The sequence below is a fragment of the Hyperoodon ampullatus genome (genome assembly GCF_949752795.1).
Source record: "Hyperoodon ampullatus genome assembly, chromosome: 16".
In the NCBI taxonomy this organism is placed as follows: domain Eukaryota; kingdom Metazoa; phylum Chordata; class Mammalia; order Artiodactyla; family Ziphiidae; genus Hyperoodon; species Hyperoodon ampullatus.
In genome coordinates, this window is record NC_136929.1 from 62,627,694 (window position 1) to 62,643,032 (window position 15,339).

At 42.9% G+C, this 15,339-nt stretch overlaps 1 protein-coding gene across 1 annotated transcript in view; it reads left to right on the plus strand.

The window, feature by feature from the left end:
* Positions 1-371: 371 nt before the first annotated feature.
* The window catches only part of LOC307064923 (phosphatidylinositol 3,4,5-trisphosphate 3-phosphatase TPTE2-like), a gene marked incomplete at both ends in the record, with an annotated part of 84,264 nt that continues 69,296 nt past the window's right edge, over positions 372-15,339 (plus strand). Inside the window, one exon of the mRNA XM_079721630.1 lies at positions 372-511. Coding sequence (XP_079577756.1) covers positions 372-511 — 140 coding nt within the window. The remainder of the gene's footprint in view (positions 512-15,339) is intronic.

Below are 15,339 nucleotides of genomic sequence, written 5' to 3' on the forward strand. Positions count from 1 at the left end.
TTTCAGCAATTGGCAGACTCACCTTCATTTTTCACGATGCTTATAAAAGTTCCAATAAATCCTGCCTGTTTTCCAGACATGGAGAGAACTTGAATTCTGGATTTGATACAATCCGCTGGGTAATCAGCAAGCCAGAGGCAGATTCCACCAAATCCACCACTTAACATCAAAGGGACAGGGCCTAGAGAAGAAAATGAGCAAACAGTGTTTTGTCTCAAGAACAGCTGATGTGATATTTCCAGAGGTCAACGTAGTAGTGGCTGCAGGTAGGTGCAAATACAAACACTAAAGCTGAGGAACACAGTTCTCTGGGGCAACTGTCAAACTGTCTAAGAGCACAGGTTCTGTGTGGTAGCCTAGGGCTGTCCCTCATGACTCCAGGACAAGGGGCAGCCCTCGTGAGGGTCAGATTTAGGCTGGTCTCTGGGGCCGTCCTGCCCCATCCTCCAGAGGCCTGCCCCCCCAAGAACCAGCAGGCCCCCAGCAGCATGCCAACGCCCTACCATGAGGAGTGAGAACAGAGGCCACTGAAACCCAGGCTGCATCTTTTTCAACTTTCTCTTAAGTATTTTAATATATTAATGTCCCACAGCTCTGATTCTTCCTTTGCCATGAAAAAGCAAAGTTATTAAACGTAACAGTTAAGCCTAGGAGCTTGACTATCCCCAGAATAGGTCCAGAATACTAAAGGGATGTATTTAAGAAAAAAGTAACCACTCATGTGAGCCAAACATTGATACAGTTGTGTCAAGCAGTTAATCAGGATAAACTAGAAAGAAGTACACTTCTCACTGCTCTCAAAACACCATCAAGATTTATTACTAAGTTTAAGCTTATTGCAAGATGATTTATAGGAGATTTCCCCATTGGTTGGTGATATCCTACAGGGAAAGTAATGTCTGTATACTCCCCTAAAATGGACCCAGAGCAAATGGACAAATGTTATTCCAGTAAAAAAGTTTTGGTGGTGGGGGGGAACCTTCAAGATGGCGGAGGAGTAACATGCGGAGATCACCTTCCTCCCCACAGATACATCAGAAATACATCTACATGTAGAACACCTCCTACAGAACACATACTGAACGCTGGCAGAAGACCTCAGACCTCCCAAAAGGCAAGAAACTCCCCGCGTACCTCGGTAGGGCAAAAGAAAAAAGAAAAAACAGAGACAAAAGAATAGGGACGGGACCTGCACCTCTGGGAGGGAGCCGTGAAGGAGGAAAGGTTTCCACACACTAGGAAGCCCCTTCACGGTGGGGCTTGGGGTGGGGGGAGCTTCCGAGCCACAGAGGGCGCAGCAACAGGCGTGCAGAGAGCAAAGCGGAGAGATTCCTGCACAGAGGATCGGTGCCGACCAGCGCCGACCAGCACTCAGCAGCCCGAGAGGCTTGTCTGCTCACCTGCCGGGGCAGGCGGGGGCTGGGGGCTGGGAGCTGAGGCTCGGGCTTCAGAGGTCAGACCCCAGGGAGAGGACTGGGGTTGGCTGCGTGGACACAGCCTGAAGGGGACTAGTGCACCACAGCTAACCGGGAGGGAGTCGGGGGAAAAGTCTGGACCTGCCGGAGATGCAAGAGACCATTGTTTTGGGGTGCGCGAGGAGAGGGGATCCCTTCCCTGTCTGCCCACAGAAGGCAGAGCACCGCCTAAACGAGCTCCAGAGACAGGCACAAGCCGTGGCTATCGGCTCGAACACCAGAGATGGGCATGAAATGCTAACGCTGCTGCTGCAGCCACCAAGAATTGTGTGCAAGCGCAGGTCACTATCCACACCCACCTCGGGAGCCTGTGCAGCCCACCACTGCCAGGATCCCGTGATCCAGGGACAGCTTCCCCAGGAGAACACAGCACACCTCAGGCTGCTGCAACGTCACGCTGGCCTCTGCCGCCACAGGCTCACCCCACATTCCAATTACAACTACCGTACCCCTCCCTCCCCCCAGGACGAGTGAGCCAGAGTCCCCTAATCAGCGCTGCTTTAAACCTGTCCTGTCTGGGCGTGAACAGATGCCTGAGGGCAACCTACAGGCAGAGGCGGGTCCAAATCCAAAGCTGAACCCAAGGAGCTGTGCGAACAAAGAAGAGAAAGGGAAATGTCTCCCAGCAGCCTCAGGAGCAGCGGATTAAATCTCCACAATCAATTTGAGGTACCCTGCATCTGTGGAATACCTGAATAAACAACGAATCATCCCAAAATTGAGGCAGTGGACTTCGGGAGCAACTGTGGACTTGGGGTTTGCTGTGTGACACTGACTTGTTTCTGATTTTTATCTTAGTATAGTTTGTAGTGCTTGTTATCATTGGTGGATTTGTTTATTGGTTTGGTTGCTCTCTTTTTATTACTTTTTAATTTTATTTTAACTATTTTATTTTATTTATTATTTTTCCTTCTTTTGTTTTTCCGTCTCTTTTCTTCTGAGCCATGTGACTGACAGGGTCTTGGTGCTCTGGCTGGGTATCAGACCTGAGCCTCTGAGGTGGGAGAGCCAAGTTCAGGACACTGGACCACCAGAGACCTCCCAGCTCCATGTAATATCAATTGGCAAGAGCTCTTCCAGAGATCTCCATCTCAACGCTAAGACCCAGCTCCACTCAACGACCAGCAAGCTACAGAGCTGGACACCCTCTGCCAAACAACTAGCAAGACAGGAACACAACCCCACCCATTAGCAGAGAGGCTGCCTAAAATCATAAGTTCAGACACCACAAAACACACCATTGGACACAGCCCTGCCCACCAGAAAGACAAGATCCAGCCCCACCCATCAGAACAGGCACTAGTCCCCTCTATCAGGAAGCCTACACAAGCCACTGAACCAACCTTACCCACTGGGGGCAGACACCAAAAACAACGGGAAGTACGAACCTTCAGCCTGCAAAAAGGAAACCCCAATCACAGTAAGTTAAATGAAATGAGAAGACAGAGAAATATGCAGCAGATGAAGGAGCAAGGTAAAAACCCACCAGACCAAACAAATGAAGAGGAAATAGGCAGTCTACCTGAAAAAGAATTCAGAGTAATGATAGGAAAGATGATCCAAAATCTTCGAAAGAGAATGGAGAAAATACAAGAAACGCTTAACACGGACCTAGAAGAACTAAAGAGCAAACAATGATGAACAACACAATAAAGGAAAAGAAAAATTCTCTAGAAGGAATCAATAGCAGAATACCTGAGGCAGAACAACGGATAAGTGACCTGGAAGATAAAATAGTGGAAATAACTACTGCAGAGCAGGATAAAGAAAAAAGAATGAAAAGAATTGAGGACAGTCTCAGAAACTTCTGGGAAAACATTAAATGCACCAACATTTGAATTATAGAGGTCCCAGAAGAAGAAGAGAAAAAGAAAGTGTCTGAGAAAATATTTGCAGAGATTATAGTTGAAAACTTCCATAACATGGGAAAGGAGATAGTCAAGTCCAGGAAGCACAGAGAGTCCCATACAGGATAAATCCAAGGAGAAACACTCCTAGACACATATTAATCAAACTATCAAAAATTAAATACAAAGAAAAAATATTAAAAGCAGCAAGGGAAAAGCAACAAATAACATACAAGGGAATCCCCATAAGGTTAACAGCTGATCTCTTAGCAGAAACTCTGCAAGCCAGAAGGGAGTGGCAGGACATATTGAAAGTGATGAAGGAGAAAAACCTGCAACCAAGATTACTCTACCCAGCAAGGATCTCATTTAGATTCGACTGAGAAATTAAAACCTTTACAGACAAGCAAAAGTTAGGAGAATTCAGCACCACCAAACCAGCTCTACAACAAATGCTAAAGGAACTTCTCTAGGCAGGAAGCACAAGAGAAGGAAAAAACCTACAAAAACAAACCCAAAACAATTAAGAAAATGGTAATAGGAACGTATATATCAATAATTACCTTAAATGTAAATGGATTAAATGCTCCAAACAAAAGACACACACCAGCTGAATAGATACAAAAACAAGACCCATATATATGCTGTCTACAAGAGAGCCACTTCATACCTAGGGCCACATACAGACTGAAAGTGAGGGGATGGAAAAAGATATTCCATGCAAATGGAAATCAAAAGAAAGCTGGAGTAGCAATTCTCATATCAGACAAAATAGACTTTAAAATAAAGACTATTAGAAGAGACAAAGAAGGACACTACATAATGATCAAGGGATGAATCCAAGAAGAAGATATAACAATGGTAAAATATTTATGCACCCAACATAGGAGCACCTCAATACATAAGGCAAATGCTAACAGCCATAAAAGGGGAAATCGACAGTAACACAATCATAGTAGGGGACTTCAACACCCCACTTTCACCAATGGACAGATCATCCAAAATGAAAATAAATAAGGAAACACAAGTTTTAAATGACACATTAATAAACAAGAAGGATTTAACTGATATTTATAAGACATTCCATCCAAAAACAGTAGAATACACTTTCTTCTCAAGTGCTCATGGAATATTTTCCAGGATAGATCATATCTTGGGTCACAAATCAAGCCTTGGTAAATTTAAGAATATTGAAACCATATCAAGTATCTTTTCCGACCACAATGCTATGAGACTAGGTATCAATTACAGGAAAAAAACTGTAAAAAATAAAAACACATGGAGGACAAACAATATGCTACTAAATAACCAAGAGATCACTGAAAGAATCAAAGAGGAAATCAAAAAATACCTAGAAGCAAATGACAATGAAAACACAATGACACAGAACCCATGGAATGCAGCAAAGGCAGTTCTAAGAGCGAAGTTTTTAGCAATACAATCCTACCTCAAGAAACAAGAAACATCTCAAACAAACAACCTAACCATACACCTAAAGTAATTAGAGAAAGAGGAACAAAAAAAACCCCAAAGTTAGCAGAAGGAAAGAAATCATAAAGATCAGATCAGAAATAAATGAAAAAGAAATAAAGGAAATGATAGCAAAGATCAATAAAACTAAAAGCTGGTTTTCTGAGAAGATAAACAAAATTGATAAACCATTAGCCAGACTCATCAAGAAAAAAGGGGAGAGGACTCAAATGAACAGAATTAGAAATGAAAAAGGAGAAGTAACAACTGACACTGCAGAAATACATAGGATCATGAGAGATTACTAGAAGCAACTCTATGCCAAAAAAATGGACAACCTGGAAGAAATGGACAAATTCTTAGAAAAGCAAAACCTTCCGAGACCGAACCAGGAAGAAACAGAAAATATAAACAGACCAATCACAACCACTGAAATTGAAACTGTGATTACAAATCTTCCAACAAACAAAAGCCCAGGACTAGATGGCTTCACAGGTGAATTCTATCAAACATTTAGAGAAGAGCTAACACCTATCCTTCTCAAACTCTTCCAAAATCCAGCAGAGGGAGGAACACTCCCAAACTCATTCTATGAGGCCACCATCACCCTGATACCCAAACCAGACAAAGATGTCACAAAAAAAAGAAAACTACAGACCAATATCACTGATGAACATAGATGCAAAAATCCTCAACAAAATACTAGCAAACAGAATCCAACAGCACATTAAAAGGATCACACACCATGATCAAGTGGGGTTTATCCCAGGAATGCAAGGATTCTTCAATATACGCAAATCAATCAACGTGATACACCATATTAACAAATTGAAGGAGAAAAACCATATGATCATCTCAATAGATGCAGAGAAAGCTTTCGACAAAATTCAACACCCATTTATGACAAAACCCCTGCAGAAAGTAGGCATAGAGGGAACTTTCCTCAACATAATAAAGGCCATATATGACAAACCCACAGCCAACGTCGTCCTCAATGGTGAAAAATTGAAACCATTTCCACTAAGATCAGGAAGAAGACAAGGCTGCCCACTCTCACCACTCTTATTCAACCTAGTTTTGGAAGTTTTAGTCACAGCAATCAGAGAAGAAAAGGAAATAAAAGGAATCCAAATTGGAAAAGAAGAAGTAAAGCTGTCACGGTTTGCAGATGACATGATTCTATACATAGAGAATCCTAAAGATTCTACCAGAAAACTACTAGAGCTAATAAATGAATTTGGTAAAGTAGCAGGATACAAAATTAATGCACAGAAATCTCTGGCATTCCTGTATACTAATGATGAAAAAAAAGAAAGTGAAATCAAGAAAACACTCCCATTTACCACTGCAACAAAAAGAATAAAATATCTAGGAATAAACCTACCTAAGGGGACAAAAGACCTGTATGCAGAAAATTTTAAGACACTGATGAAAGAAATTAAAGATGATACAAATAGAAGGAGAGATATACCATGTTCCTAGATTGGAAGAATCAATATTCTGAAAATGACTCTACTACCCAAAGCAATCTACAGATTCAAGGCAATCTCTATCAAACTACCACTGGCATGGCATTTTTCACAGAATTAGAACAAAAAAATTCAAAATTTGTTTGGAAAAACAAAAGACCCCGAATAGCCAAAGCAATCTTGAGAACGAAAAACGGAGCTGGAGGAATCAGGCTCCCTGACATCAGACTATACTACAAAGCTACAGTAATCAAGACAGTATGGTACTGGCCCAAAAACAGAAAGATAGATCAATGGAACAGGATAGGAAGCCCAGAGATAAGCCCACGCACATATGGTCACCTTATCTTTGATAAAGGAGGCAGGAATGTACAGTGGAGAAAGGACAGCCTCTTCAGTAAGTGGTGCTGGGAAAACTGGACAGGGACATGTAAAAGTATGAGATTAGATCACTCCCTAACACCATACACAAAAATAAGCTCAAAATGGATTAAAGAACTAAATGTAATGCAAGACACTATCAAACTGTTAGAGGAAAACATAGGCAGAACACTCTATGACATAAATCACAGCAATATCCTTTTTGATCCACCTCCTAGAGAAATGGAAATAAAGACAAAAATAAACACATGGGACCTAATGAAACTTAAAAGCTTTTGCACAGCAAAGGAAACCATAAACAAGACCAAAAGACAACCCTCAGAATGGGAGAAAATATTTGCAAATGAAGCAACGGACAAAGGATTAATCTCCAAAATTTATAAGCAGCTCATGCAGCTCAATAACAAAAGAACAAACAGCCCAATCCAAAAATGGGCAGAAGAGCTAAATAGACATTTCTCCACAGAAGATATACAGACTGCCAAGAAACACATGAAAGGATGCTCAACATCTTTACTCATTAGAGAAATGCAAATCAAAACTACAATGAGATATCATGTCACACCAGTCAGAATGGCCATCATCAAAAAATCTAGAAACAATAAATGCTGGAGAGGTTGTGGAAAAAAGGGAACACTCTTGCACTGCTGGTGGGAATGTGAATTGGTACAGCCACTATGGAGAACGGTATGGAGGTTCCTTAAAAAACTACAAATAGAACTACCATATGACCCAGCAATCCCACTACTGGGCATATACCCTGAGAAAACCATAATTCAAAAAGAGACATGTACCAAAATGTTCATAGCAGCCCTATTTACAATAGCCCGGAGATGGAAACAACCTACGTGTCCATCATCGGATGAATGGATAAAGAAGATGTAGCACATATATACAATGGAATATTACTCAGCCATAAAAAGAAACGAAATTGAGCTATTTGTAATGAGGTGGATGGACCTAGAGTCTGTCATACAGAGTGAAGTAAGTCAGAAAGAGAAAGACAAATACTGTATGCTGACACATATATATGGAATTTAAGGAAAAAAATGTCATGAAGAACATAGGGGTAAGACAGGAATAAAGACACAGACCTACTAGAGAATGGACTTGAGGATATGGGGAGGGGGAAGGGTAAGCTGTGACAAAGCGAAAGAGCGGCACGGACATATATACACTACCAAACGTAAGGTAGATAGCTAGTGGGAAGCAGCTGAATGGCACAGGTAGATCAGCTCGGTGCTTTGTGACCGCCTGGAGGGGTGGGATAGGGAGGGTGGGAGGGAGACGCAAAAGGGAGGGGATATGGGAACATATGTATATGTATAACTGATTAAATTTGTTATAAAGCAGAAAAAATATATATAAAAACAAAAAAGAATGCACACAGACTACAAAAAAAAAAAAAAGATTTCCTTTAGCTTCCAGAAAGTCGAGTTTAGAATGCCCTGGAATCTTAATGATAGCTAGAGCAAGCAAGTAAAATTATTGCACCCAATAATTCCTAAACATAGGGGGCTTTTATTTGCACTGGAGTTAAGGAAATCACATTGCTTACACGACATTTTGAAATCATGAGCTGTTCTGAAAGCATATTTACTATCAGTATAAATATTGGCAGTTTTGCTCTTGGCTAAAGTGCAGGCCTGTGTAAGAGCATATAGTTCAGCCTCTTGGGTCAACATAGCCATAGGTAAGTGTGCTGCCTCAACCATATCAGAAGGAGTTGCACTAGCATACTCAGCACAATATTTGCCATTGTCACCGTTTAAATAAGAACCATCAGTGAGCCATGAGAAGTCAGTGTTACCCAAAGGAATTGCCTGCAGATCATCACGAGGAGTCAGGAGGTGATCCATCAGCATTAAGCAGTCAGGAGGGACTGTGTCGGGGACGGAGGGGAGAACAGCAGCAGGGTTAAGTTTACTACAATGTAAAAGGGTCACGTGAGGAGAGTTAATGAAAGGACTTCATAGGAAGTGAGCGACTGACTGAGAAATGTTGAGTATGATGAGAATTCAGGAGGGCTTTTACTGCATGAGGTGCCAAAGTGGTTAAAGGGGATCTCACAATGATATTCTCAGTGGTCTTAACCAAAAGGGCAGTGGCTGTAAGGCAAGAGGGGGTATGCCAGTGTCACAGGGTCCAGTTGCTGGCTATCATAGCCTATGGGTAAGTGGTGGGCCCTGTGTTTTTGAGTGAGTACCCCAAGGGCATTGCATTACTTTTCTTATACAAAAAAGGACAAAGGCAATCTGATCATTGGGGTGCCCAAGGGCAGATGGGTTCATCAAACTCTCCTATAACGCCTTAAAGGCTATGTTATGTGGTTTTTCCCATAAAATTGGGTCAGGGTTGTTATTATTTAGTCAAACATACTAAAGAGGTTAGGCTATAAGAAGGAAATTCGGAATCTAATTTTAGCAATAACCAACTAGCTTTGGTGCTTTTAGTTTGGGGTTTGAGGAAACTTAGGACATCATGAAATCTATCTGGATCTGGGTGTAGCCCTTGTTCTGATAGTAGATGCCCTAAATATCTAAAGTGGGTTTGGGCAAACTGTAATTTTCCTTGCTGACCTTATGTCCCTTTAAGGCTAAAAGCTTTAGCAGGTGGCTGCTGTCTTCCTGTGAAGGGGCTTGAGAAGGAGAGCAGAGAAGCAGATCATCCACATATTGCAACAAAGTGGAACCTCTAGGGAATTTTTTTATCATCAAGATCAGCCTTCAGGATTTGTAAGAAGTAAGCAGAGGTCTCAGTAAACTCTGAAATATTACTGTGCAGGTGAATTTTTTTTTCTTCCCAAGTGAGGGGGAAAAGGTATTGGCTAGTTTCATCAACTGGAATACTAAAGAATGCACTGTATAAATCAATTTCAGTAAAGAATGTGCTTCCTGTAGAAATGGATGTTAGCAATATATGAGGGTTAAGAAGAACAGGGTGGGGCTTCCCTGGTGGCGCAGTGGGTGAGAGTCCTCCTGCCGATGCAGGGGACGCAAGTTCGTGCCCCGGTCCGGGAAGATCCCACATGCCGCTGAGTGGCTGGGCCCGTGAGCCATGGCCACTGAGCCTGCGCGTCCAGAGCCTTTGCCCCGCAACGGGAGAGGCCACAGCAGTGAGAAGCCCTTGTACCGCAGAAAAAAGAACAATAGGGTGTTTAGGGATAACAATGTTGTTTCTTGTTCAGAAGTCCTAGAAAAACCCCCACCCTCACCCTTAGGTTTCCTCACAGGGGCAATAGGAGTATTACAGGGATTAGTAAAGGGATAATGAGACCTTGAGCCTGTAATCTTCTATTATGGGCTTTATGCCTTGAAGGGCTTCTTTACTTCTACGCTCTTGATTAATTCTGGGAAGAGGTTTTGAGGGGTCTATCTGAATCTTCATGGGAGGTGCACTGTGAATTTTGTCAATATCAGTGGAGATTTTGCCTGTAAGGAGGGTGGTAGCTGATTCAATAGGGACAAATGATTAGTGTTTCCAGGATCAGCTGTAGACAGAGCAAATAAAATATGTCACAGGGTCATTTAATTCATCTGATTGGCTGCTTTGATGCCTACTGTTAAATTCTAGAATTTTTCCCCCCAGAATTCCCTGGTGGTCCTGTGGTTAAGACTCGGGCTTTCCCTGCCGTGGACCTGGGTTTGATCCCTGGTCGGGGAACTCAGATCCCACCAGCCACAGTGTGGCCAAAAAAGAAAAAAAAAAAAAAAAAGAATTATTCCCCCCGTCTGAGAGAAGGAAATTCTGGCATGATACTCTAGGGGTGAAGGAACTAAGGAGAGAAGGGTGTGTGTCTCTCAAAGGGCCTAAACAAAAGGAAATAGGTTCAGAGACAGAAGCATCTTGAGGTTCATTAGAAGTCCCTACTGTTTGAACTGTTCTAGTACTCCAAGGCAGGGGCTACTTTATAGTAGTGGGGTTGATAACCAAGAGTGTGAATCTGATGTCAGTTAGGACTGGCAGAGATTCAGCCCCAATCTGGAGAAATGTTTCTCCAAGCCAGTTAGAGAGAGGATTGGGAAAGGCCCCTGTAGTTCCTCAGAGCTCCCTCATTGAGAATTGAGAGCCTGTTCAAAGGCTGGTTAGAGGGCTGCAGGTGCCTGAAGAGCTTACATTTCCAAGTCTCTTTTCCAGTGTCTCTGCAATAATAACAGAAACGAGGAGGGTTTTGCTTTTCAATTGCTGGAGTTGAAGATTAAGAATTTTGGTGGTCTTCCTTTTAGGTGACTCATCTAGCATTCAAGAGAGCTAGATTAACTAAATTTGGAGTGGACATAGTTTCCCATTTCATCCTGGTCCTTTTTACTAGAAGGAAAAGGTCCTGGTTTAGCCTGTAAATAAATATAGAGTTAAAAGCTACCTGAGTGGAATCAACATGTGAAGGAAGATCAGAATTTTCATTTAAAATAATCTGAAATTGACCGTAATACTCATGAACAGGCTCATCAGATTTTTGTGTGCAAGGCTGAATTGTGTTCCAATCAACAGGCTTTGGAAAAGCCCTAGAAATTGCCCTATGAAGCCACCTAGCGATCGTTGAGCCTGATCATATAAATTAGCAGGCTGGTTTTGAAACTGAAGGTAATCATCCGTTAGATCCATTACACCCGTAATGATCAAGTTCCCTTTAATTGTTTTTACAAAAACGTGCAGGTCCTCGAGTAGCCTAAACAATAAGAGGTTTGCCTGAGTTGTTTTTCAGGAGCTTGGAGTCAGCTGTGTCCAGTTTGAGCTCCAGCTGGTTAAGACTGGTTAAGACCACCGACCCTCCAACTGAGCATGCTCGGTGACCTTGTGACATCGGAAGGCAGGAAACGTCATCAGAGCGTGATAATACCAGTATTCTGAGCATGCGTACTGGGAAGAAGCCGGTAGGTTAGGTGTATCTCCGCAGAAAGAAGATCACCTCACGTTTTGCTTATCTCCAGTTAGCTTTCCCCGTGTTCCCCACGCCTTAGTTTTATCCCATAAATACCCCTAGCTCCCGGGCCGTTGAGGAGGTGGATTTCAGACTTGTTCTCCTGTCTTCTCGCTTGGCTGCCTTGTGAGTAAACCCCTTCGCTGCTACAAACTTCAGCGTCTCAGCATTTGGTGGCTTGCTGCGTGTTGGGCAAAGAAACCTGGTTCGGTAAGGCTTTTCCAGTTGTATTTCTCGGTACCTTTTAGGGTTTTCCCAATTAGCAGTCTTTATTCAGTGTTGGGGCTGGCCTTTGCCGACCAGCATATGGACTAGCTGCTACAAGTCAGAGAAAGCAGGCTGATAAGTTGAGTATCAATATTAAATTCCTCAGCAAGTCTGTGAGGCTCTTCCGTTACTTTGGGAAAAATCTGTGACGATGGCTCCAAGTTCAGCTTTAGCTCAGAGACTAGAAGAAATGAAGGGTTTAGTCTCTGGATCCTCAGTAGGCTTAATTTTAAAGGGACAGGTTCTGAAAAGTTGAGAGGAAAACGGGAGGGGGGAGAGTTTACGAGGAAAAGGGAAGTTAGCCAGGAGAGTTAGTGTGGGAGACGTGAGGGTATAGAGGAGGGGTGGACGGCAGAGAGGGGAAGAGCTGGTGCCAGAGGCCCGAGCACAAGGAGCCGAGGGAGAGAGGCAAGATGGGGCCAGAAGCCATTGTCTCTGTCTTGAATGGTAACCACTGGGCGATTCGGCGGTTCCGGGCACCTGAGGGACCCTCTAATCACTAGCTGACCATTATGGTGACCAAGCTGACTTCAGTAGTCATGCTGTACACAGAATAGAGTTCAGAAAGGTCACTTAACAAACAAAAAACAACAGTAGACCCTGGAGAAAGGGAAAAATCTGATTTCTATTTACATTATATTAGAAGTCCAGTTCTCAACAAAAATGTAAAACAGATAAAGAAACAAGGGGTGTGCTCTTCTGAAGAGTTTCTGAGTCTTTTTTCCGTCCTCTTATCTGAGACAGGAAGGCTGGAGGGGGCTGGGGTTATCTTACCGCCCTTCCCCAAGGTCAGATAAGGCTCTGGTAAACTAGGTTTCTTGAGGGCAGGTCTTCCTCACAGAAAGTAGGATGCTCTGGGCATATTTCAGAATGGTCTGGCCTTGAGGTCATCAACCTGACACTGAAGTCAGTGACCATGTTTTATTCATTTCTGTAACTTGCCAAGTGCTTTACAGACATAATACTAAGTAAATATGGCTTTAATCTTTTTTCCATGTCTTCAAGTGACCATTGATTCAGCTTCATCACATGTACCAACAGAGATGTGCAACTGGTATATTATTCCTCTTTTGGGGGTAATTTTTATATTGTAATTTCCATACAAAAATTCTAATGTTTCACCTATGTTTTAAAAACTTTTTGGGGGGAATTCCCCGATGGTCCAGTGGTTAGGACTCAGCGCTTCAGTGCCGTGGCTGGGGTTCAATCCCTGGTCAGGGAACTAAGATCCTGCAAGCTGTGGTGCGGCCAAAAAAAAAAAAAAAGTTGAAATTTAAAAACGTTCTTTTCCATATTTGTTTGGTATTAGTTTACACCTTTCAGATTTACTCAGGAAAATGGGTGTGTTTTTAATTTACAACTAATACTTGATTGTTTCTTCTCAATCCTATGAATTGATACCTTGAGTAAAATGATTTTGTTTCCTCCTCATTCCTGTATCAACCTTGCTTATTTTACTTAAAGTTAATATTAGCCAGAAAATATTCAGCCCTCTGGTCATTCTCTCCAGCCCATAGGGGAAGCCAAAAGCTCAATGTAACCTTTTTTAGAATGAGAATATGTAACAAGCATCCCCTCCATTAGATGCAAAACAAAAAGTAACAGGGGAGACAGTCCGCCCTGGGATGATTATCCTGGGCTCTTTGACCATCATACCCCACCCCTGCCCTTAAGGAGAACAGTGTCTGTTTTTAAGCCCTTGCAGCCTGGAACCAAGTTCATTGTATTCCCCACTCTGGTACATCTCCGGACCACCTGGAATCTGTTGTTTAGTGTTGCTATGGACACGGAGTTGTTATTCTAGCGTTGGCTTGCTAGCAGCACCAGGTAAAGACCTAGGGTGGAGGCCTCTGCCAAGGACGTCCCATCCCATCCTCTGCCGTTTATGTCGGCTCCTGTGGCCCTGTCACCCTCACATTGTGAGAAGAGTATAACGTTTTAGAGGCACAGCTGGAGGGTGTGGCGAGGAGGCACAGGAAGGGGGTCTTCGGACCCCGTAGGCAGGAAGGTTTGCCTTGTGCTCCGCTGTGCGGGGCCCTGATTAACGCTCCTCTTCCCTCCCGCTGACTCTGCAGAGCCCATCAGGGCATTGGGACATGGGACATGGGACCTGGAGGGGGAGGGGGCACTAGGCCGATGTAGGACCAACTAGCGGTAACTTTGTGGCTGGCCAGGAACTGGGCCGAGATTTCACTTAACGGATTTGATTTGGGGAAATTAAAAATAAGAAAGAATGGAAAAGAAAGAAGGAGAAAGGCATTATCCTGAAAGGCAGCGGGAGAGAGAACAGCTGCCAGGATCTTGAGGAAAGTTTGATCCCGCCTACGAAAGGCTGTACCCGACTCACAAAATGCTCCCCACTGCCCCGCAGCCCCTTCCGAGAGGCAGCGCCTCTGCCTTTGCTAAAGCAGCCTTGCCTGCAGGTAAGTGGGTCTAGGGCTTGCAGGGAGGGGGCCCAAGAACCCGGCTGTGCCATGGCCACCCTGGGTCTCGGGTCCACCTCGCCCCTGGAACACAGGCGGTACCTCCAAGCTTTGGGCTTCCTACTCCCACTGTGCATGAGCTGGTATGTCTCAAAGGTATGGGATTCACATGTGGCTGGGCCCCAAGCCCAAAACTCAGAATCAACATTTATGCCCAAACTGGTGTGTTTTTGAAAAAAAAAATGTGTTTTCTATTTCTTTTCAAATTTCTCTCCTTGCCCGGAATTTAGGGGCCGGTGGCACATTTCTGCCTGTCTCACGTGGACGTAGTATTACTGCTTGTTAACTTGGCCATCTACTTGGCAATGTGTTACTCTCCAGTGATTTCCAGTTTTCATCCATGAAATCTGCTCTATGAAATGCTGAGGGTCACATCTCTTAGCTTTCCCAATTCTCTCATTTATTCTGCAGAGAATACTTCAGGATGGAAATATCATAAGTCACTATGATGATGTAAAATTGGTTTGAAATGGGTTTTGCTTGGCTTCCTGGGTCCTGTCTAGCAAGTGGGTAATCTTTAAAGAGTCCTGTGCTTGAGCTAAGCTTAAATTTTATTGAACACACAAAAAATGTTTTTCTCTATTTCTTGAGCTAAAATGCATGTTTCACAGGATTGATAAAATTGCACAGTATTGGAGATTTTATGTTTGTGGATTCAAGACCTTGGAAATGCTGACCCATATGTGTGACTTTCTAATTGGGAGGATATCATATGTGTTTTAAACGTATCAAATATATAATGCATACATGCTTTTCTTTTTCTTAGATTAAATGCAGATTAAATTCAAGAATAAAACAAACCATGCCGAGATTAAAGAAGAATTCTTTATATGCCTGGTTCGTGCATCAAAAAAATAAGTAAGTGATAAGATTCAAATTTCCTGAATTTTAAGCATAATTCTCAGCCTTGGTTAACAGAATGGGGAAAACACGTGTACCTTCTTTTATAATAAATGTAAGCTGTATGCAAATGAAATTAGCAAACTCAAAATTTAAAGACCTTGTTTTATGCCTGTAATTTCCTTC